Raw genomic sequence first — 22445 nt, 5'->3', positions numbered from 1 at the left:
TCCTTCTACCATGATATGCCCTCACCTAGGGCCCAGGGCAATTGAGTTTGCCGTGGTGGACTGACGTATCTGTAACAATGAGCCAAAGTAGATCTTTCCCCTAAGTTGTTCTTGTCTGGTATTTTGGTCACAGTAATGAAAAGCTGACTAACATGTGGTGAGGAGTGGAAATCCTACTGCAATGTGTTAAGAAAAAAACTGATGTAGAAGTAAAGATGTAACTTGTATGTCCTTCTCAAGAAGCTTTTTGAAAGATCAGAAATCCCGTAGGACTTTTCTATTCTGAGGATTAGGAGCTAGAGAAGGTGACATGGAAGGTTAAAGATGTCCAGCTGGTGAGGAAGGAGGCCTGTGGAGACAGCAGTGTGGAGAGCTCCCAAATGGTAAGTGTTTTAGTCAGCTTTTGTGTTGTTGTGGCTAAAATACATGATGGGAACAATTTAGAGGAGGGTAAGTTTTTTGGTTACAGAAGTCTTAGTCCATAGATGGGCATGTTCTGGACCCAAGGTAAGGCAGAACATCGCGGGGGGAAGGACATGGCAAAGAGAAGCTGCTGCCCTCAAGGCAGCAAGTAACTAGGGAGAAGCGGGGAAAGGGGAGAGGGAGAAAAGGGGTTGCAGGGACAATGCTTCCTGCCAGGGAAGATCCCTGTGACCCACTTCGTCCAGCCATGCCCCACCTGCCTACAGTTATCACCCCTTTAAACTGGGTTGGACTGGTCAGATCACAGTTCTTGCAATCCAGTCATTTCACATTCTTGCATTAATACAGGAGCTACTGGGGGATACCTCATATCCAAACAGTAACAGTATGGAAGGAGTTTACCCTTCTGTTCCCATTCTGAAAGAGAAGACTGTCATTTTCCAGGAATGAGGCACTGCAGGACCATGTCAGAAAGCTTGGAAAGAGCTTGAAGATTTGAAGATGTGGTCAAGAACGGGGGATTAGAGATCCAAGAGTCAAGGTTCTGGCTCTTGTTTGCCAACTGAAAGTATATGAAAGTTTTGTGGAGTGTTCAACTAAGTTGAAGTGGTCTTATTGTCTTAATTCATAATCACTGCACAAGATGTGGTCTGTGGATGACCAGCTGTCTTTACCCCCATTATATTCAACATCTCAGTGTCGGTCCTCACCACATTTTGGAGAGGAGGGGAGATTCTGCCTTTCTCATCGGATCAAGGAGATAGTAACAAATGTTAGATACTTGGGAAAACACTGGTCTTTCCCCTCCACTATCACAAAAGACATATTACTCTAAAGATGTAATTTTTTTATTCTGCTGCATTTCAGAAGGACATTTCTGAAATTTCTTCAATTCTGAAAGGCCTCTCTTCTTTAATTACATAAGTAGTGTGGTCTAAAGCACAGTGTTCTATGGTGCTTTTTCAACTTGGGGCCTTATTTTAAGGACCAGCTCTCTGCCAGCTTTAACTGTCACATGAACCTTTTATGAATAACTTTTTTATTCAGCTATATTCAGTGGCAGCAGCAGTGATTTTTAAAAAATATTTTTGTTATCATTAGGGCCAATCACAACAATTAAAGTAATAGGCTCTAATAGTTTTTTATGAAAGATCAAGCATTATAGTTGTGATGATCAATTGTTCAGGAATTGTGGGTTTTCTTTGACTTTAAATAATTTGTTTGTCCCAGAAGCTGACTCCTTTTGTTAGATCACTGGTTATAGTTTTTGATTTGAAAACTGTGTTGGCCTTTATTGCCAGGTGTATGATGAGAGTATTACAGGAGTCAAGAGGGGAGAGGAGCTAATTTTCTGGAGAGGAGAAGATGGTAGAAGCTAAGGAATGATTCTCAGGGCAGATGACATGTGAAGTCTGTTTTGAAATTTGTGCATGACTTGCCATGTGGGTATGTGGAGTGTACTTTAAGGAGGGTGCAGGTGTGGATGCTAACAATGCAGTTTGATGTATAGGGAACAAGGTGGGTAGGGAAGTCTAAGTGTATGCTGAAGTGTGTCCTGGTAAAGGCATCCTGAAAAGCACACAAGGAGAGCCAGTCCTGGAGAATTTGGATTTGATCTTAGCTTTGGCCCTGGTAGGAATGATGGCAGCTGGGCTAACATCCTCATTTTCCTAGAGAGGTTTGCTGGTATTACCACTAGAGCTGCCATTCACCCTAAGATGACCAGTTCGTAGCATTTCTCATGTGTTTTATCTGAATTATGTGTTGGTATGTAACACATGGTCCACATTTGAGGTTTTTTTACATCAATTTACCAAACACAGCAGGTTTTCTGGGCACTTTGACTTTAACTAGGAATATATTTCACTTCTGTTTTTGGCCACAAGATGGCACTGACCTCAAAGTTACTTTAGTCAGTGTGTATTTTGAGCGTTTAGTATGATTCTATTTTGAATGTTAGTGAAGTTTTCTTTTCTTTTGCCATTATATTCTGTAAAAACTTTTTCCAAGTTAGGTATTTGATATAAAAAGTTTAAACATATCAGGAATAAGTGTAACTGAGAAAGCGAAAACCCCTTGTAACTATATGCCTCGCCATGGGTTATTATACAATGTGTGGACTTTTTATGTCTCTTTTTTCTTGATTGCATTTGTGCATTTTGGGGGGATGGGGTGGGGAGAGCATGTTTTATATTTATTGTTCATGCTTTTTTTTCCATTTGTTTTGTTGACTTAATTTATTTTAGATTTTTTTTTTTACATTACAGCTGTGTTTTATCTATTTTATTGATAGACTATTTTTTGAAAATAAAATTTATTAAATAGGTAACTTCATTTATATTTGTGAGGTAGAAGGATTAATGCTTTTTCTTGTTCTTGATCATTTATAGTTCTTTTTTTTGATTAACATATACTGATTGTGCATATTAATGAGATTCAGTGTTTATTTCAGCATTTGCATATTGTCTACACTGATCAGATCAAGGTAGTTAGCATTTCCCTTTTCTTGTCATGAAATAATCATTTTATTTTATTTCTTTATTTTTTTTTTTGGTTTTGAGGATTGAACCAACAGGTACTTTACCACTGAGGTCTCATTAAGATTCTGAGGCTGGCTTTGAACTTGCAGCATTCTTGCCTCAGCCTCTTGAGTTGCTGGAATTACAGATCTGCACCACTACACCCAGCTGAGATAATAATTTTAAATTAATTTTTTTCATACCTTTTTCACAAGTGTTTTTTTTAACCCAAGACAGTTGTTGCATTGCTTTTAACATACATTGTCAAAGCTATTAATTAAATACAATTGTGAAATAAATACTTGTGTTTAAAATATGAATGGAACCACTGCTGCAAAATGTGAGAAGCTTGTATTTTTATATATATATATATAATCTGTCTTTTAGGTCTAGTCATCAGATTTACTGATCTTTTCATGGAGTTTGAGAGTTTAACTTCCAGGACCATATATACATCATTTGTCTTCCAAATACATATATTTAATGATATCCTTGTATAATATTTTTTTGATTAGAAAATTGAGTTTGTATTCTTCTGATGTTGCTTCTGTGATCATTGTTTGTCCTGTCTGGTGACCATGACTCTCTTCTCTTCCAGGTTGTTTTTGAGCACCTTCACTTTAGCAGTTTCAGCTGGGGCTGTTTTGCTTTTACCCTTCTCAATAATCAGCAATGAAATCCTGCTTTCTTTTCCTCAAAACTACTATATTCAGTGGCTAAATGGCTCCCTGATTCATGGTTAGTATATATTGCTTAGTATAACCATTATTAACATTTTAATTTCTTACTACATTGTATTTTTAAATTTTTCTTTTCTTAGTTTCCTTCATAATTTGTAACTTTCTCTAGTAAATCATTAGGATCCTTAGTAAATCAGAAAAGTGGATTTTATTTACCATTCCTGTTTTTTAGCTGTGAAAGGCTTTTTTCTCTTATTTAATCTAAAAGCAGTTTTTAATATTCATTATGATTTTGATAAAATATCTTCATTTAAATATTTAGGAAGAAAAATTTGATTCAACTGGTTATGTTGAATTTTCATTGAAAACCTGAAAAATCAGGGACCATAGTCTGTTTTATTTATTTTCTATTAGTTTCCTTTGTCATTTCAAAATATATGATGGAAGGGGGAAAACACACTGTATCAAGTATAAACTTTGTGATTTAAAAAAGTAATGACTGACTTAATATGGATAATCAGATATATTGCTTTGAAGGGAAGTAGACTTGCATTCCAACTTTGGTCAGCCATTTTCTAGCATACCCTGGGCATTATGGTTTGGATGTAAAACGTCCCATGAGCTCCTGTGTAAGACACTGAAAGGATGTTCCAAGATGGAGTGATTAGATTATGAGAGCTGTAACCTAATCCACTGGTGTGGATTAACTGGGTGGTGACTTCAGGAATGAAGGGTAGGGTATGGCTAGAGGAGGTGGTCACTGGGGGCATGCTTTTGGGTTTAATATTTTGTCCCTGTGAGGATCTCCCCCCCATCCCGTTTCCTGATTGCCACGTCTGAGCTGCTTTTCTCCCCTGTACCCTTCCACATTAGAGTTGGCTGTCTGTGGACTGAGACCTCTGAAACTGTGAGCCAAAATAAACTTCTCCTCGTCTAAGTTGTTCTTTTTTTGTCACTAGAGTTTGAACCCAGGAGTACTTATCTGATGAGGCATATCCCCACCCCTTTTTATTATTGTGTTTTGAGACAGGATCTTGGTAAGTTGCTCAGGGCCTTGATAAGTTTCTGAGGCTTTAAACTTGTGATCCTCCTACCTCAGCCTCCCAAGCTCGAAGTTGTTCTTGTTGGGTATTTTGGTTACAGCGAGGAAAAACTAAAACACTGGGCAAGTCATAGTTATTATCTGACTTGTTTCCTATTCTCTTAGTTAGGATGATAAATAAGATCTATCTTGCAGGCTTGAGTTTAGAAATATAACTAATGTAAAATACCTGTCTCTTAATTGGTGCTATAGGTTATTTAGACTGTGTCTTCTCTCTCTCTGTCTCTCTCTCTCTCTTTCTCTCTTTCTCAAGGTGGTGTTGGGGATGGAACCTGGGCCTTCAGCATACTAGGCAAGTGCTCTACCTCTGAGCTACATCCTCATCTCTCTCTCTCTCTCTCTCTCTGTTCTTCTTAAAGAGACTTAATGTTTTTTATATATTAATTTAGTGTAGGTACACTAAACTGTTTTCTCTCCTAGAACATGCTGGTATAATTCTTTTATAATTGTCTCTTAGAATTCATTAATGTTCTTAGAGATTTTGATATTTTTCTTCTTTATCCTACTCATACCTCCCCCATTTATTAGCAGTATTTTAAAATTTTTTTTTAGTTGTAAATGGACACAATACCTTTATTTTATTTTATTATATTTATTTTTATGTGGTGCTGAGGATCAAACCCAATGCCTCACACACACATCCCGGGAAAGTGCTCTGCTACTGACCTACAACCCCAGCCCCAACGTTATTTTTTGTTACTAGTTATTGTAAGTGTTGTTTTATTGGTGTCATTAGATGTTAGTTATTAGTGTTAACACTTATTTTCTTATAGAGATAATGTAATTCGATAGTTCTATGGTGGGTTAGATACATTCTTTATGAAAACCAAATGCATGTAACAGAATTAGGGCACCTCATTTTCAGGTGTTTTAGTGTGGAGTCAAATTTCCCCCCATCCTAATGAAGTAGCACTTTGAAATTATTGAAGAGTGTCTTCTTATGAAATAATATCTTTTTAAAAAAAATAATTTTGTTATGTGGTGCTAAGAATTGAACCCAGTGCCTCACACGTGCCAGGCAAGCGCTCTACCATTGAGCCACACCCCAGTTTAGGAAATAGTATCTTGACCAGTATTTGCTGCATGTTTGAATTCCTTCATGCCATGTTTAAGGTAAAACATGACTTTTTCTTACCAAGGAGCCTTCTTTTGAGTTAATGGTAGAATGTCCTTCTTTAATAACATGCAGCTGACCTGCCATTGGACCAGAAACAGATGTATCAGAGATGGCTTCTCCATTAAATATATGGTATTGGCCAGTGCAATTTGGAGCTCCCAAGTGGACATACACCTTGGGATAACTTGCCTTGTAATATTATGATAACTGCTAGTGGACATACACCTTGGGATAACTTGCCTTGTAATATTATCATGATAACTGCTAGTGGACATACACCTTGGGATAACTTGCCTTGTAATATTATCATGATAATCCATATGCAACAACTGAAATACCTCTTGCATGCCTTAAATTGCTGCAACTTCTCTTTTAGCTGTTATCATGTTCTTTGTAACTAATGCAAAAGAAAAGAACAGAGTAAAATGTAAGAGATCCACTAGTTTACCAGTTTAATGTATGAGATGAGTAAATTTGAGAAAATACAGAATGTTTGAGGAAGTACAGAGTGTACCTTTTGTAGATGAGGTTCCTTCAGCATTCCCTTAGCTGTTGCCGTGACTCAGGCCCTGCATGTTAAGAACATCAGGAGCAACAATGGCTTCTTCTGACTTTTTTCCTGAACATAAAAGTAGTATATTCACTATAGAAGGATGGAAAATAGGGAACAGTTCAAAGAAGAAGATAAAGCCCACTCTTTCTCAGTGTATCTATGTGTGTGTGTGTGTGTGTGTGTGTGTGTGTGCGCGCGCATGCCACGTGGCACATGCCATTCACATCTTTTCAAGCATTTACTATCACATGGTGAATGTTTTCCATTCCATTTGATGGTCTTGAAAGCACTGGCTGGCTTTCTTCTCTTCATGGGGCACAAAGATATAAAAACTTCAGGTACATGTATAATTTGTTCCATATCTTTTGTCTTCTATTTTGTTTTCATATTGATTTATGTGGTCTTTTTGTATATTGATGTGAAACACATTTACTATATAATTATATTGAATAATTATTATTTAATTTCCATGAATATATTTTTTGGTTGTTTTAATTTTGCTTTTTAAATTTATTTGCTCTTTTGAGTTTCAGAATTTTATATTTTATGTTATCTGGTCCTTTTCTTAAGAATTTTTAATTTTTATTTATTTATTTATATTTATTTTTTAAAAAAATAAATGACAGCTGAATGTATTACAATTCTTATTATACGTATACAGCACAATTTTTCATATCTCTGGTTGTACATAAAGTAGGTTGACACCCAATTCGAGTCTTCATACATGTACTTTGGATAATGATGTCTATCACATTCCACCATCCTTGCTAATTCCCTGCCCTCTCCCTTTCCCTCTTACCCCTCTGCCCTATCTAGAATTCATCTATTCTTCCATGCTCCCCCTGCCTACCCCACTATGAGTCAGCCTCCTTATATCAGAGAAAACATTTTGGCATTTATTTTTTTAGGGATTGGCTAAGTTCACTTAACATTATCTTCTCCAACGCCACCCATTTACCTGCAAATGCCATGATTTTGTGCTCTTTTATTGCTGAGTAAAATTCCATTGTGTATATATGCCACATTTTTTTTTTTTTATCCATCCACTGAAGGGCATCTGGTTGGCTCCACAGTTTAGCTATTGTGAACTGTGCTGCTATAAACATTGATGTGGCTGTGTCCCTGTAGTATATGCTGTTTTTAAGTCTTTTGGGTATAGACCGAGGAGAGGGGTAGCTGGGTCAAATGGTGGTTCCATTCCCAGATTTTCAAGGAATCCCCATACTGCTTTCCATATTGGCTGCACCAATTTGCAGTCCCGCCAGCAGTGTCTGAGTGTACCTAGAAAAATAAGAGACCCAGAATAGCTAAAGCAATCCTTAGGAGGAAGAGTGAAGCAGGTGGCATCACTGTACCAGACCTTAAACTACACTACAGAGCAACAGTAACAAAAACAGCACGGTATTGGCACCAAAACAGACTGGTAGACCAATGGTACAGAATAGAGGACACAGAGACTAACCCACAAAATTACAATTATCTTATATTAGACAAAGGTGTCAAAAACATGCATTGGAGAAAGGATAGTATCTTCAATAAATGGTTCTGGGAAAACTGGAAATCCATATGCAACAAAATGAAATTAAACTGCTATCTCTCACTATGCACAAAACTAACTCAAAGTGGATCAAGAACCTGGGATTTAAACCAGAGACTCTGGGTCTAATAGAAGAAAAAGTAGGCCCTAATCTTCATCATGTGGGATTAGGCCCCAACTTCCTTAATAAGACTCCTATAGCACAAGAATTAAAACTAAGAATCAAGAAATGGGATGGTCCTTTTCTTCCTTTGGTTTCTCTAACTACTTTTGATTTTAGAAAATCCTTTCTCATCCTGAGATGTGACAAATATGCACTTTTTTCTTTTTCTCTATTTTTTAAATGTTTTCTTTGTACTTATCTGTTATTCCCTCTGGCATTTATATGGGTAACTACCTTTTCTCTAGTCCCTTTCCCAAAGTTAGCTCATTTTCCCAGTATCACCAATTGAATATATTTTTATCTGCTTTTCTAGAAATACTCTATTTTTGATTTGGTAAATTATTACATAGGGTTTTGTTTTGGGGCTTGGGTACACAGATTTTGGAGTCAGATAGATCTGTGTTTGAATTTCAACTTTGTATTTTACTAGAAGTAACCTTGTTGAATTTGTTTAAGCTTTCAAAGTTTCAGTATTTTATCTGTCAAAGGAATAGAAAGATCTAATTTTAAAATAAGATATATGGACCATATATACAGCATAAAAATATCTATCTAGTCAGATGGTACAGAGTAAGCTTGAAAAAATAAATGCTGAGTTTTAATTCCTTGTTCTTTCCCACTGTACTAGTGATATTGTTTTAAAGACTGTAGTTTTGTCATGCTTTGGTCCCACTAAGTTTTTAAAAGCTAACACATTTTATGAAGGTTTTCATAAGCTAGTCATGCATTTTGTTTCCACTGCATATAATATGGAGATACGACAATTCTGTGGTAAGTTTTTTCAATTGTTGCTTATTATAAATAAGGCCATACCACAGATAATCACATGTGTATGTATGGTTCGTGTGTGTTTATTAAAGAAATATATATCTGATGTAGAAATTTAGAAGACAAGCAGCATAACTGGCAGATTGGACCTTCATCAGTGACTATAGCCAGGTGTTTTGGTGAGTGTAGATCCATGTTGCTGAGCCCATGCACAACCTCCAAGGCCACCAAGGACACTTTGTGCATGGATCCCCTGGGTGATGACATGCATAGCTGTAAAGCAGCTGACTGGTATCTACAGTCATCCTGTCCCTTTGGGTCATTCTGTTCTCTCGGCTATTATATTCAGAGAAGTTTGTCCACATCTGTTTATCCCAGATGTCCTTGTTACCAATTTCCAGTTATATTTCTTCCAAGTTCTGGATCATCCAAACCATTCACTATAGCCCCATTAATTGGTTTGTAATTGCACATTTCACCATTTCTTTCTCCAAGTAAAATAAATAGCCAAATTTGCTGCCCATTGTAGTGCCCACTAAGAAGATTTCCCTTCACCTCTTTACTTCAGAGTGTCTAGAGAGGAGCTGTAGTGCCATTGCTGTCCACATTAGACTATGCTAAACCAGGCCCAGGTCTCCACTTTTTGTCAGCTTTCATAGGGATTCTCTTTGAGGCTGGTAGATAGATGCAGCTTGAGGCAGAAGAGACAGTGTAGCAGGGGTGGGAGCTGTTGGTATTTGGGCTACTTTTTCATGAACTTAGTTATTCCTTCAGGACCTGCTTAGGCCTGAGTACATATATACCACTTCCATTTGATGATGGAATATTGTTCTGTTGTCCAACTTTTTGGATTGGGATTTCATAAAATGCCCAGTTCTTATGGGCAGCCTAGGATATATGGTTAAGAATTCAGTCTCTACTAAAGCCCAGTATCATGTCGATAGCTGTTTCTCATAAGAAGATTAATTATCTGAAAAGAATGGCAGGCATTGCTTCAACATCCTAAGGGCCTTTCTGTGATTCATCCATGGGGTCCTGCCAGGAGCTCCAGACTGCATACTTATCTACCACTAACACCTGAAGCACCATTGGATCTGCAGGATCACATGGCCCAAGTGGTAGAGCAGTTTGTGTAGCAACCTGGACCTGTTGCAGAGCCTTCTGTTCTGGGCCCCACTAAATACTAGCATCTTATTAGGTAAACTAATAAATGGATACATCCAAGTGAGAAAGTATTGCCTCCAAAATCTAAGGTGGCTCACTGGATGTTGTACCCCTTTTTGGTGTAGGAGGGGCCAGATGGAACCACTTGTATTTTATCATAGAAGAATATCTGCAAATGCTCCATACCACTGGACTGCTACAAATTTCACTGAGAAAGAAGGCCCCTGAATTTTATTAGGATTTATTTTCCATTCTCTGACACATAAATGTCTTATAATAAGCTCAGAGTAGTTGCTATTTTGCACTCACTAGTTCCAGTCAGCATAATGTCATCACTGTAATGAACCAGTGTGATAGCTTGTGAAAGGAAAATGCAATTAAGAGCTCTGCAAACAAATGATCACAGTGCTGGGATGTTGGTGGACCACTGAGGTCAGTAAAATATATTTCTGGCCTTGCCATCTGAAAGTAAATGCTTCTGGTTGTCTTGATTGACAGGGACTGAGAAAAGGTATTTGCCATATCTATAGTTACGTATCTGGTACCAGAAGATGTGTTGACTGCTCAAGCATTGGAACCACATTTGGCATAGTGACTGCAAATGGGGTCACTCCCTAAGCTTATGATAATCCACTGCCATTCTCTCAGATTGTCTTCTGCACAGGCCTTGTGGGTGAATGGGGGTGTGGTGGGAATCACCACCCCTGTATCTTTCAGTCCCTGATGATGGTGGTAATCTTTGCAATTTCTCCAAGTTAGTGGTATTGCTTTGTTTACTGGTTTCCTAGGTAGATGCAGTTCTAGTGGTTTCCCCTTGACCTTTCCCCTATAGGAAGCCCTCACTGCAAAGGTCAGGGAACCAATGTGGGGGTTTTACCAGCTGCAGAGCATGTTTATTCCACGTATGCATGCCAGAATTGGGGAGATAACCACAGGATGGGCTCAGAGACACATTGTGGGTTTGACCTGAGCTAAAACTCCATTGATCACGTGACCTTTTAAAGTCCCTGCTTTGAGTCTCCCATGATCAATGTCAGATCAAGGCCAGTGTCCAGAAGTTCTCAAAAGTTCGGATTATTTCCTCCCTAGTACACAATTATATCATCTGTATTCAATTGTCAGTCAACCATTTACATTTATGGCATTTGTGGGATTCTTTGAGATTCAGAAAATTTCTCAAGTTCTTTAATCTCCCATGGAATTTCTGTTTTAGTTATTGGACATTGAAAATGTCAATAAATATTCCTTGGTTGAAGGAGTAAAAGTTATTCTATAATTAGGAATACTTTGGTAGAAGTTTTTGGATTAGAGGCTGAATATGTGTTGATAATGCTTTTATATGTGTAAATGTAGTTAGTTTATTTTAAATACAGCGTCTGGATTTGGATGCACAGGTTTGAGATATTACACATTAGTCTTATTTCCTGGGAATGTGACTTGACTTCTGTGAGTCAGAACACAAATACATACTTACATAATATAAATAATCAACCTCAGTTCTAAGACTGCATATCATATAACAAGACGGGTATCTGTCTACAATGAGAATGATTAAAACAGCTTGAAATATTTTATAAAAAGTGATGTTGGAGCCCTGGATTAGACAGAACCGGTAGTGATCTTCTGTGGTCATTATGTTCTTCCTTGTAGTCTTTATCACTGGTCACTTGATCTGTATGGCATGTTCCATCTTTCATTTAGTGTGGGCTGTGGCATGCCAACTGCTGCAGTTTGTTGTAGGAAGGGACAAAGAAGGAGAGATGACAAATTAAAATGGCGGCAGTATTTTTTATTGTTGTATAATTAAAATAAAGGGGTGAAAATGGGTAGAAAAACTCCATTTCTATTTACTTTTTGTATCCCAAATATTGTTAAAATGTTAGTAGAGCTGGCCGTGGTGGTGTGTACCTATAATCCCAGTGATTTGGGAGGCTGAGTAGGAGGATTACAAATTCAAAGCCAGCCTCAGCAACTAGCAAGGCTGTAAGTAACTTAGTGAGACTGAGTCTCAAAGAAATAAAAAGGGCTGGGGATGTGGGTTAGTGGTTAAGCACCCCTAGGTTCAATCCCTACTACCCCAAATACCTTGCCCCTGCAACAAAAACAAGTTAGTGGAGTTGGATGTGGTGACACATGCCTATAATCCCAGTTACTTGGGAGGTAAAGGCAGGAGGATCACAAGTTTGAGGCCAGCCTTGGTAAGTTTAGTGAGACCCTATCTTAAAATAAAAAAATAAAAAGAACTGGAAATGTAGCTTAGTGGTAGAGCACTTACCTAGCATTTGTTAGACCCTGGGTTCGATTTCAAGTACCACATGCACCAAAAAAAAAAAAAAAAAAAAAAAAAAAAAAAAAAATGGTGGAAAAACATGTATTCTTCAGTTCCTTAAATGGAAAGACATTGATACAACTGTTTGCTGGGTGCGTCTCCTTCTAGGTGGTGAAATGTTCTGGAACTGGGTAGAGGTGCTGGTTGCACAGCATTTTGAGTATGCCAAATGCACTGAATTTTTTACTTTAAAGTGGCTGTTTTTATATCATGAGTTTAATATATGTGCCGTCGAAGCGAGCACTATATCATGAGTTTAAAATTAAGTACCAAGTAATAGTAAATTTTGGTAGATAGAAAAATGGTAGAATTAATTTGTAGCTTTAAAGTCAGGAAATAGTTCTTTAGCATTTGAGGTATTTTCCTCCTTGGTGTCCAAGGTTTGCTTCAATGTCCATTCACTTGAGATTAGAGGTACACATTTATAGCCTGATTGCCCAGCTTAGGATTTTGTATGTTCAGAATTAACCACAGTGAATCAAATTAGTCTTGGCAGGGACTGAGTGCTTTATTTTGATTTGTCATTAGGAATAGATGATAATGCCATTTTGGAAATGAAGAAACAGTACAAAATCATCTTTTTGAAAAAATGCATTTTAAGTTACATAGAAAGTCAAAACAGTTTTAAATTACAAGCAAACTTATATTTGCTTATAAAGTTATTAAATAAAAGTAAGTGCTTAATAAGTTTTATTTTACCATTATTAGTTAAATGTCACTAAGAATTTAATACTAAATTGGTGTTAAAAGCTTAATAATTTATTATAGTATACATCAAAAAAGCTACTGGATATTGAGGTATTTGTTTATGATATTAAAAATAAAAACAATCTTGGCTGGGATTTGGCTCAGTGGTAGAGCGCTCGCCTACCATGCATGGGGCATTGGGTTTGATCCTCATCATCACATAAATGTAAAATAAAGATATTGTGTCTAAAAAAAAAAAATCTAAACATTTCAAGTGGGAAATTAGCTTTAATTAAATTTGGTAGATTCAAACAGTGGAGTGCTTTTTTTGTCCATTATAGTTGATAATATAGACAAATATTTGTTGACATACAAATATGTAGGAAAAAAAGTATATTTACAATCTGATGTACCTTTTGTAAAAAGAAGTAAGTATATATGTATAAAGAAAAATATCTTGGGGGGTGAATACAAAGGGTTAGTGGGTGCCATGCTTCTTTGTTTCTTTAATCCCAGCTGCTTGGGAGACTGAGGCAGGAGCTTTGCAAAGTCAAGGGAAGCCTGGGCAACTGAGCAAAACCCTGTCTCAGTACAATTAAAAAGGGCTGGTGGTGTAGCTCAGTGGTAGAGTGAGTACTCACCTAACACGGTGAGGTCCTAGAGTCAATCTGTAGTGTCACAAACAAAAAGACAAAAAACAAGGGTCTATACAATAGTTTTTTTCTCAGGGTAATAGGATTATATGATACAAATTTTCTCTTATTTGTATTGTATGATATTTATACCATGGACATTTCATTGCTCTTTGTCGTAAGAAAAAAGTTGTATGTTAAGGTGAACCAAGTTTCACAACTAACAGTTAAAATGTTCACTATTTTTTGTTTTTCTTGAAAGTAAATAGAGACTCCTCTTATTCTAAAGTTTTTTGAACACTATTTACTCAAAAACACATTTGTCTTTTTTTCCCATGCTTACACTTTCTTGAAGCAGTTTAAAAAAATATGTCACTTTTGGACAATTAGATTCTTCATTTCTACTGAACAGGGGTTTTAACTTAGTTTTGTTTTGGAAGTTGTTGAATATGGCTTAACTTTGATTAATTTTCTAATTTAAATTCATGAAAGGTTTTGTTTACACAGAAAATTATAAATTATATTTTTTATAGAATTGTATATTGTATTTTGAAATATTTTGTGACTCCAGCAGATGGAGCTAGAAGTTAATGAATCCTGTGGTTATCTGTCTGGTGTTTTTTTCTTTTTTAAAATATCTTTTTAGTTGTAGGTGGACACAATGCCTTTACTTTTATTTATTTTTACGCGGCGCTGAGTATTGAAACCAGTGCCCCACTTGTGCTAGTTGAGCACTCTACCATTGAGCCGCAACCCTAGCCCTGTCTGGGTTTGTTTTAAACCAAGTATTTTGGGATTATTAATCTTTAAATTCAAACTTCTTTTGGGGATGGTGCATTGAATCTTTCATAAAGGTTGTCAGTGATACTGATTTAGACAAACTACAAAATTTCTGAATTTTTAGATTTCTACTATATTGAAGCATGCAATTTTAGCTTTATGAGGAAGAGATATTTGACTATTATTTTATAAATTAATAATAATAAATAATGTAAAATAAAATACATGTATTCACTTAAATAACAATTTTTAATTTAAGAATGGTCTGTCAGAATCATAAACTATCATTAAGGGATATTTTCATGTGTAGGCATGATGTATGTTGGTAAAATCTAGAAACTTTCTGACTTTGCATAGTTGCCAAGAATATAATGACTTATCAATGTCTATTAGAGACATTGTTGTATCTTTATATTGATCTTCTCTTAGTAACTAACTTATATATTGCAAAATATTATAATTGGATCACTATGAGCTCTGTTCATCTGAAACTTTCACATTTACTGTAGTTAATAAACTTAGTTTTTTACATCAAATTATTTAAAGTGAGAAGGCTGGTAGGTAAGTACATGAAAAAAGGGCATCTGATTTCATGACACACTGAATTGCTTGGTATTCAGACCCTTTGGGTCCTGAATCATTTTCTATAGTTGTCCAACGGATGCTGCTGCTCATTATGAACTCTTAATTAAAATTTCTTTATTTAGGTTTTGATAACTATCTGATTTTTTTTTTTGGGGGGGTACTGGGATTTGAACTCAGGGACACTTGGCCACAGTGCCACATCCCGAGCCCTGTTTTGTATTTTATCTAGAGACAGGGTCTCATTGAGTTGCTTAGCACCTTGCTGTTGCTGAGGCTGGTTTTGAACTTGTGATTCTCCTGTCTTGGCCTCCTGAGCTGCTGGGATTATAGGTGTGTGCCACTGAGCCCAGCTTAGTTTTAATTTTTAAGTGAATGTATTGGTTAGAGTAGACACTTCTTTCTAATTTATGAACTTTTACTTAAGGTAGGCTTTATTTTTTAACTTCTGACTTTCAGATGTGATGGGGCATGTTTAGGGTGGTTTGGCTATAGACTCACTTTTGACTTTGAAAGAAGAATTTGAATTTGTAGTTTATGAAAGACATATAAATTTTGAAAGTATGTGTATTTATAGACCCATAATAGCAATAAAAGTTCTTTCTTTTGTACTATGAATAATAATTTTTTTTGATTATAAAAATATAGTGGACCCTTTGCATTTGAAGATTTATATTTATAGTTATAACCAGTTGAAAGCAATTTTCTTTTCTTTTCAGGACTGAGGATCAAACCATGCTAGGCAAGCACTGTACCACTGAACTACATCCTCAGTCCTTTTTATTTTTTGAGACAGAGTATCATAAAATTACCCGAGACTTGCAGTCCTTCTGTCTCAGTTTGCCAAGTAGCTGGGGTTATGGGCATGCACTACTGTGCCTAGCAGTTGACAGTTATTGTGAGGTCCTTGATATGTGATAATTGATAATTTTTCTGAGCCTAAAATTTGGATTTTGCAGGCAGTGAGGCTAGGAAATGAAATGAGCTGTGTGGCTAATGAGTGAGGCTAGCTCAGCACCTCCATTTCAATTCAGCTTAGTTCTATGCTGTTTTTATGCCTCTTATGGGGGAAGTAATAGAGGGATATGGAGAATTATGTATTTCACATACTTGCTTCTGATTTTTTTGGAATACTGTCTGTGTTCCTTTTAGGAAACTTAGAATATGCAGAAAAATAGGAAGAAAAAGTCATGTGTAATTGTGCTCCATTCATAATTTGGTGTATTTTTTGCAATTTGTCTTTTATGCTTAATTTTTGTTATTGTAATTTTTATATATTTTTAATGTTGTATGTGGGTTTTTGTTGTATAAGCATTTTTGAGAGAAGCTAATGAGAATACTTAATTACATCATTTTTCTTACCTTTCTGTGGTCTAAGTTCTAAATATTGGAATTTTTCAGTTTTTTGGACCATTTGTATCATGTTGAAAAAGGACAGTGGGGAGGCATTGACATTCATTTGTTTAGCATTTTGGGTGTTATTTCTCTTCTGTTCTTCATAAGTGCCATATGACGAGTAACGTTTTTTACGTGGAAAAAACTGAGTGACAGAGTTGAAGTCCCTTTTTAAGATCTTACATTGATTGGTGCAAATCTTGGCATGTCAGATGTAGAGTGTCACTCACTTAGATATAAATAGTGTGAGTATCTTATTTTTGGTTGGGTACATTATAGTACACTAAGTACATAGAGTATATTCAGTTTTATTGAAATTGAGTTTTTAAAATCTTCTTTGAATTGAAAAATGTTTTGGTTTTAAGAAGGCTTTGGTGTACATGTGGAACACCCACACCTAAACAACTGAGAAAATAAATGTAGAATTATTATTATTATATATATATTTTTTCTGTTTCACTCTCTTACAATCTGATCACAGATTCAACTGAGCATTTTGTTTTACACTGATGGGTAGAATTAATGGGTTATCATAGTCACTTTTCCCTTAAAATTTTATTTGACGGACTTGTTTTTTTTTTTGGCAGCTAATATTAACAAAATTCAAAATATTGTCTCTTTTCCACTTAGAATGATATGTATGATCTATCATATACTAATGTAGAAAGAGCAAGAGATCTGGGATCTAAGTCCAGGTTTATCATTTGTAAGTTATAGAATTTATGGGGAATTTGTTGACTCTCCTTAAAAAATTAATTTGGTTTATGAGCAAATTGGACAAGGAAATCTTAAGTTATTTTGTGTTACAAATTTCTCTGTTTCTATATTGTATTTGGTGCACTAAAATAAAAGTAAACTTTGTTTATTTTGAATAAATCGTGATTTCAGATTCCTAGAAATGTTTACTCTGCTGAAGTATTTTATTGAAACAAAGATCCTTGTTTAGTTCATTAGAAACAGGAAGAAAAGTTCTTTGAATCAAAAGCAATTCTTTGGAGAAGACAGAAAACTGGTGCCTATTTTTCTAAGTATTTTTGTCCCCCTTTCTGAGAATAAATTGACAGTAGCAGGTATTGGACAGGGCAGTAAGAACTTAGCCCAAGTCAGGCTTTGCAATTACTTCATTGTTATGTTTAAAGTATTTCTAACGTACCATCATTTGAGGAGATATAATGGAAAGAGGGTGAGAATAAACTTGATGCCGTTTGCGAAGTATCTGGGAGACCCACTGTAGAAATGTACAATGGAATAGTTAAATTTTAGGTATTTAGGGCAAGAGAATAAAGAGATTCACTATAGGAAACAGTATGCATCTAATAAGAGAAAACTAAGACATAGAAGTGGAGGTTTATTCATCTTATGATAAAGATTTTATTCTATTGTTGAATGTTGAAATAAATATTTAAAAAGGAGTAGAGATTTCAGTAAGAATCTGGGAGGTCAACTTGCATAGACTAGGTAACTCCACATTTTAAAACACATTATTTTATGATTAACAAATCCATCAGGACAGATAAGAGGTAAAGAGCAAGCACTTTCTACTGCGGTATTTTATGCCTGGAGATTTTTCTGTATTGTTTTATAAAAAATCATGTGTAATTGTGCTCCACTTAGATTTAGCTTAAGAAAAATTAAGAACACCAGTATTTAAGTGTTGATAGCAAAACACTTTAAAACTAAATATAATTTGACTAAGATGGGGTTTAAGGACTAGATTTTCAAGAAAATACATGTGCTTTTGACTCAGTAAATCCATCCTAAATTGAAACTATCAGAAGTTGAAGATACATTTAATCTACCAGACCTACCAAACATCCTCGCTTAGTAACAGAGTGCACTGCAGAGTGTCATTTGGTTAGCCACATGGTCGTGTGACTGGGAGCTGCAACTAGCTGCTGCTGGCTAGCATCACAGGAGAGTTAGACTTCATGTGGTTAGCCTGGGAATAGGTCACAATTCAAACTGTGGTGTCTTCTAAATGCATATTGCCATTGAACCATTGCAAAGCTGTAAAATCATGAGTCAAACCATTTTAAGTTGGAAACTGTACAGCAGTAATCACTCAGAGATGGGAGACAATACAGTGTCGCTTGGAGAAGACTTCTAGGCTGCAGTGCAGAGAGGGAACCTGGTGGAGCTAATTGATGTTCTGTGTTGAGGAGGAAAGGTGGAAGTTCAGAAAGACCAAGATAGCTAGAAGGTATCAGGCCAATATTGGAAAGCAAAGATCTGCACAGAGATGAGTTATGTTATACTTCCTGGAGTGTCCCTGAAGCCACATGTAAAGCCTTGGTTCTCAGCTTGGTGCTATGAAGAGAGAAGGCTTAGTGGGAGGCTTTCTGGTCACTGGGGCCATGCCCTTGAAGAGGTAGTGAGGCCCGAGCTCCTTTCTCTTCCTCTCTTTCTTGCCCTGGCCATGAGGTGAGAAGTTTTGCTTTGCCACATTACTCTATTCACTCAGCTAGCTTCGTGCACAAGAAACACGAAGAAAACTATACTATGGCTTATCATCAAATTGCTCAGAATCAGTAAAATCATGAGTCAAACCATTTTAAGTTGGGAATTGTCTGTACAGCAGTAATCACTCAAGAGATGGGAGACAACACAGTGTTGCCTGGAGAGGACACTACAGCTTATCATCAAATTGCTCAGAATCAGTGGCAAGGAGAAAATCTTAAAAGCACACAGTATTTGAACATCAATTGATAGCACTAAATCCTTATCAGAATAGAAAAAAAGGTTTCAAATCAGTTTCCATAAATTCTAGCTTAAGAAGATGTATTTTATATATATTAATAGAAAATAATACTCTGTATTTTAATAGAAAAAGGAGAACAATCAATGAAGTAAAGGAAGAGGATTGAGGGGAAGGGGCAGGTACAGGAAAAGGGAGGAACTGTGGCATGAAATTGACCAAATTACACTATATACCTATATGGATGTACCATAGTAAGTTCTTCCTTTTTGTATAACCTATACAGCACTGATTAAAAAAAATAAAACAATAAGTAAACAGAAGGAAGACCGGTAGAATAGAGGAAGGGGAACCGGGGGAAGGGAAAGAAGTAGTACTGGGGACTGAAATGGAGCAAATTATATTCCATGCATGTATGATTATGTCAAAATTAACCCCACTATTATGCATAACTATAATGCATTCATAAAATAAAAAAAGAAAAAGAATAAATGAATACTAAAGAATAAAGGAAATTTTAAAAAGAGGAGAAATCAGTGAAACAGAAAACAAAATTGATGAGATCAATAAAATTGATAGATGATGCTAGGCTGATGAGCATAAATTTTTTTGAGTGATTATAAGAATTGACATTACTACAGATTCTATACCTATTGAAAGGATAATAAATGCATATGGTGAATATCTTTATGTTAGTAAATTCAGTAATTTAGAGAAACGAACAAATTCCTTGAGAGGAAAAAACTATTAAGACCTTTTCAAACATTGTGAGAGTGTTACACACATTCTTACAAATAAAACTCTAGGCCAAGAGGAACTCCCTGTCAGTTCTACCGTGTGTTTAAGGAAGAAATAAAGACTGCAGTTATATGTAGTCTTCAGGAAAGTGGAAGGTGAAGGAATCTTAACTTATTAAGCCAACATTACCATGGTACTAAAGCCTGACAAATACATTAAACACTACAGACCAGTATCCGTCATGAACACTGATGTATAAATTCTGGACAAAAATTTTATAAGATGAACAGCAGCATATAAGAAGGATAATATATTATGGCTTTTGAAAAACAAGTATAACTTAACCATATTTACATGCCAAAAAAAGAAGTCACAATACATTCAGAAAAAGCATGATGAAATTTGACATCTATTCCTGATAAAATTTCTCAGCTCACAGCATTTCTAAGGAATATATCATCCTCCCCAAAAGCAGCTGATGAAAATTTGGCTCATAATATTAGCCAGTGGTGAAGGGATGGGCACTTTCTCTATGAGATCAAGAACAAGGCAGGTGTGCTCCCAATCAATTGTATTCGACATTGTTCTTGAAATTATACACAAGTTGGAAAAAAAAAGTAAGTATCTACTGATAGATGATATGATCATATAGAAATTCTGTTGGAATCTGTTATAAAGAAGTTATTAAAGCCAACAAGTAAATCATGAAAATTTGCAGATGAATATATAAAACACAGTTGTATTTTTATATGTCAATGAATAATTGGAAATTGAATTAAAAATCAATACCTTTAAATATAGAAACATCAAAAATGGGAAATACTGGGCTAGGGTTGTGGCTCAGTGGTAGAGCACTTGCCTGGCATATGTGAGGAAATGGCTTCGATTCTTAGCACCACATATAAATAAATGAATAAAAAAAGGTCCATCAACAAATTAAAATATATAGAAAAGTAAAGAATTAAAAAGAGAAAAAAGTAGGAAATACTTAGGGATGTGTGAGATCTATATATTTTAAACTACAAAACATTGTTGAAAGAAAAGTGTGTTATGATCAATGAAGACATATACTCTGTTCATAGATTCCAAGATAGTTTTGTCAATTTGGGCTACTACAAGAGAATACCATACACCAGGTGGCTTTAACAATACATTTATTTCTCACAGTTTTGGATACTGAAAGTCTGATATCGGGGAGACCAGCATGGTGAGATTCTTGGTGAGGGCTCCTTCCTGTTTCACTGGTAGCCATTGTGTGTCCTTGCAAGGTGGAGAGCAGAAACAGAAAGCAAACCTGGTTCTGCTGCTGCTTGTAGAGGCACTGTCCCATCATAAGGATGGAACCCTTGTGATCTCACAACCTCCCGAAGGCCCTTACCCCAGATGTCATTACACTGAAAATTAAGGTTCCAATTTGTGAATTTGAGGGCACACATTCCATCCATAACAATATTGCTAAGGTATCAGTTCTGCCCAAGTTGATCTATAGATTGAACACAATGCCTGTCAAAATCCCAGCATGCTTTTAGGTAAAAATTGATAAGTTGATCTAAAATTCAGATGGGAATATGGTGAACTTAGTATAGCCTAACAATTTTGAAAGAAAACAGGGTTGGAGGACTTACTACCTAACTTAGAGACTAATTTTAAGTCTACAATAATCAAGATCACATGATAACAGCATAAAGAAAAATAGACCAACTCTGTAGAGTCCAAGAATAGATACACATATACATTATCAATTGGCTTTAAACAAAGGTACAAAGATAATTTAGTGGAAAAACAATCTTTAACAGAGTGGAACAATTGGATAATAATCACAGGCAAAAATGAACTTCAGTTCATACATGGCACCATATACAAAAAGTAACTCCAAAGATCATGGACTTAAATACAAATCCTAAAATAAAAAAATTGTAGAAGGAATCATGGAAGAAAGTCTTTGTGATATTGGACTAGATCATAATTTCTTGGATATCAAAATCATGATTCAGAAAAGAAAATTTTGATAAACTTGACTTTGTTAAATTTAATGAATTTTATTCTTTGTAAGACAAAAGAAATGAAAACTTTTGTGAGAAAATACCTAGCAAATCCCATACCTGATAAAGGACTTGTATCCAGTTTATATAAAGAACTCATCAAACTCAGCAATAAGAAAGCACACAACCAGGTCTAAAAGTGGATAACAGACTTGAAGAGACAGTCTACCAAAAAAGACATCAGTGGCAAAGTAAGGTCATGAACAGATGTTCACATCATTTTGAGGGGAAAGCAAATTAAAACAGCAGTGGCATGCCACCATGCATATGTTGAAAGGACTACAACTAAAAGAGACTGCACTTACATGTTTGGCAGTTGTGTAGGTGAACCTGAACTTCGCTAGTGGGAATGCGAAATGCAGCCACTATGTCAAACATTGTGGTGGTTTCATAAGCTACATGCCCACAGCATGATCCAGCTATTCCATGCCTCATATTTACTCACAAGAAACGAAAGCATATATCTGCCACAGACAGGTGCATGAGTGTTTATAATAGTTTTATTTGTAGCAGCCACCAATTGGGAACAGCCTAAGTGC

At 35.9% G+C, this 22445-nt stretch overlaps 1 protein-coding gene across 4 annotated transcripts in view; it reads left to right on the top strand.

Moving 5' to 3' along the window:
* Positions 1-22445, top strand: part of LMBR1 (limb development membrane protein 1) — a 146648-nt gene that overhangs the window by 35155 nt on the left and 89048 nt on the right. For 2 of the 4 annotated variants that reach the window (XR_014020883.1, XM_081284649.1), the window contains exons 4-5: positions 3541-3680; positions 4978-5016. The exons of 1 other annotated variant lie outside the window; for it this stretch is intronic. Coding sequence is in view for 2 of the 3 variants with exons in the window: in XM_081284649.1 (XP_081140775.1) it covers positions 3541-3680; positions 4978-5016 (179 nt within the window). In the remaining variant the exon portion in view is untranslated. The remainder of the gene's footprint in view (positions 1-3540; positions 3681-4977; positions 5017-22445) is intronic. One more of the 4 variants, XM_081284650.1, reaches the window with a different exon arrangement.

The sequence above is a fragment of the Spermophilus citellus genome (genome assembly GCF_964194105.1).
Source record: "Spermophilus citellus genome assembly, chromosome: 3".
Taxonomy (NCBI): domain Eukaryota; kingdom Metazoa; phylum Chordata; class Mammalia; order Rodentia; family Sciuridae; genus Spermophilus; species Spermophilus citellus.
Note: the sequence above shows the minus strand (reverse complement) of the source record. Positions and strands in the feature narration are given on the sequence as shown.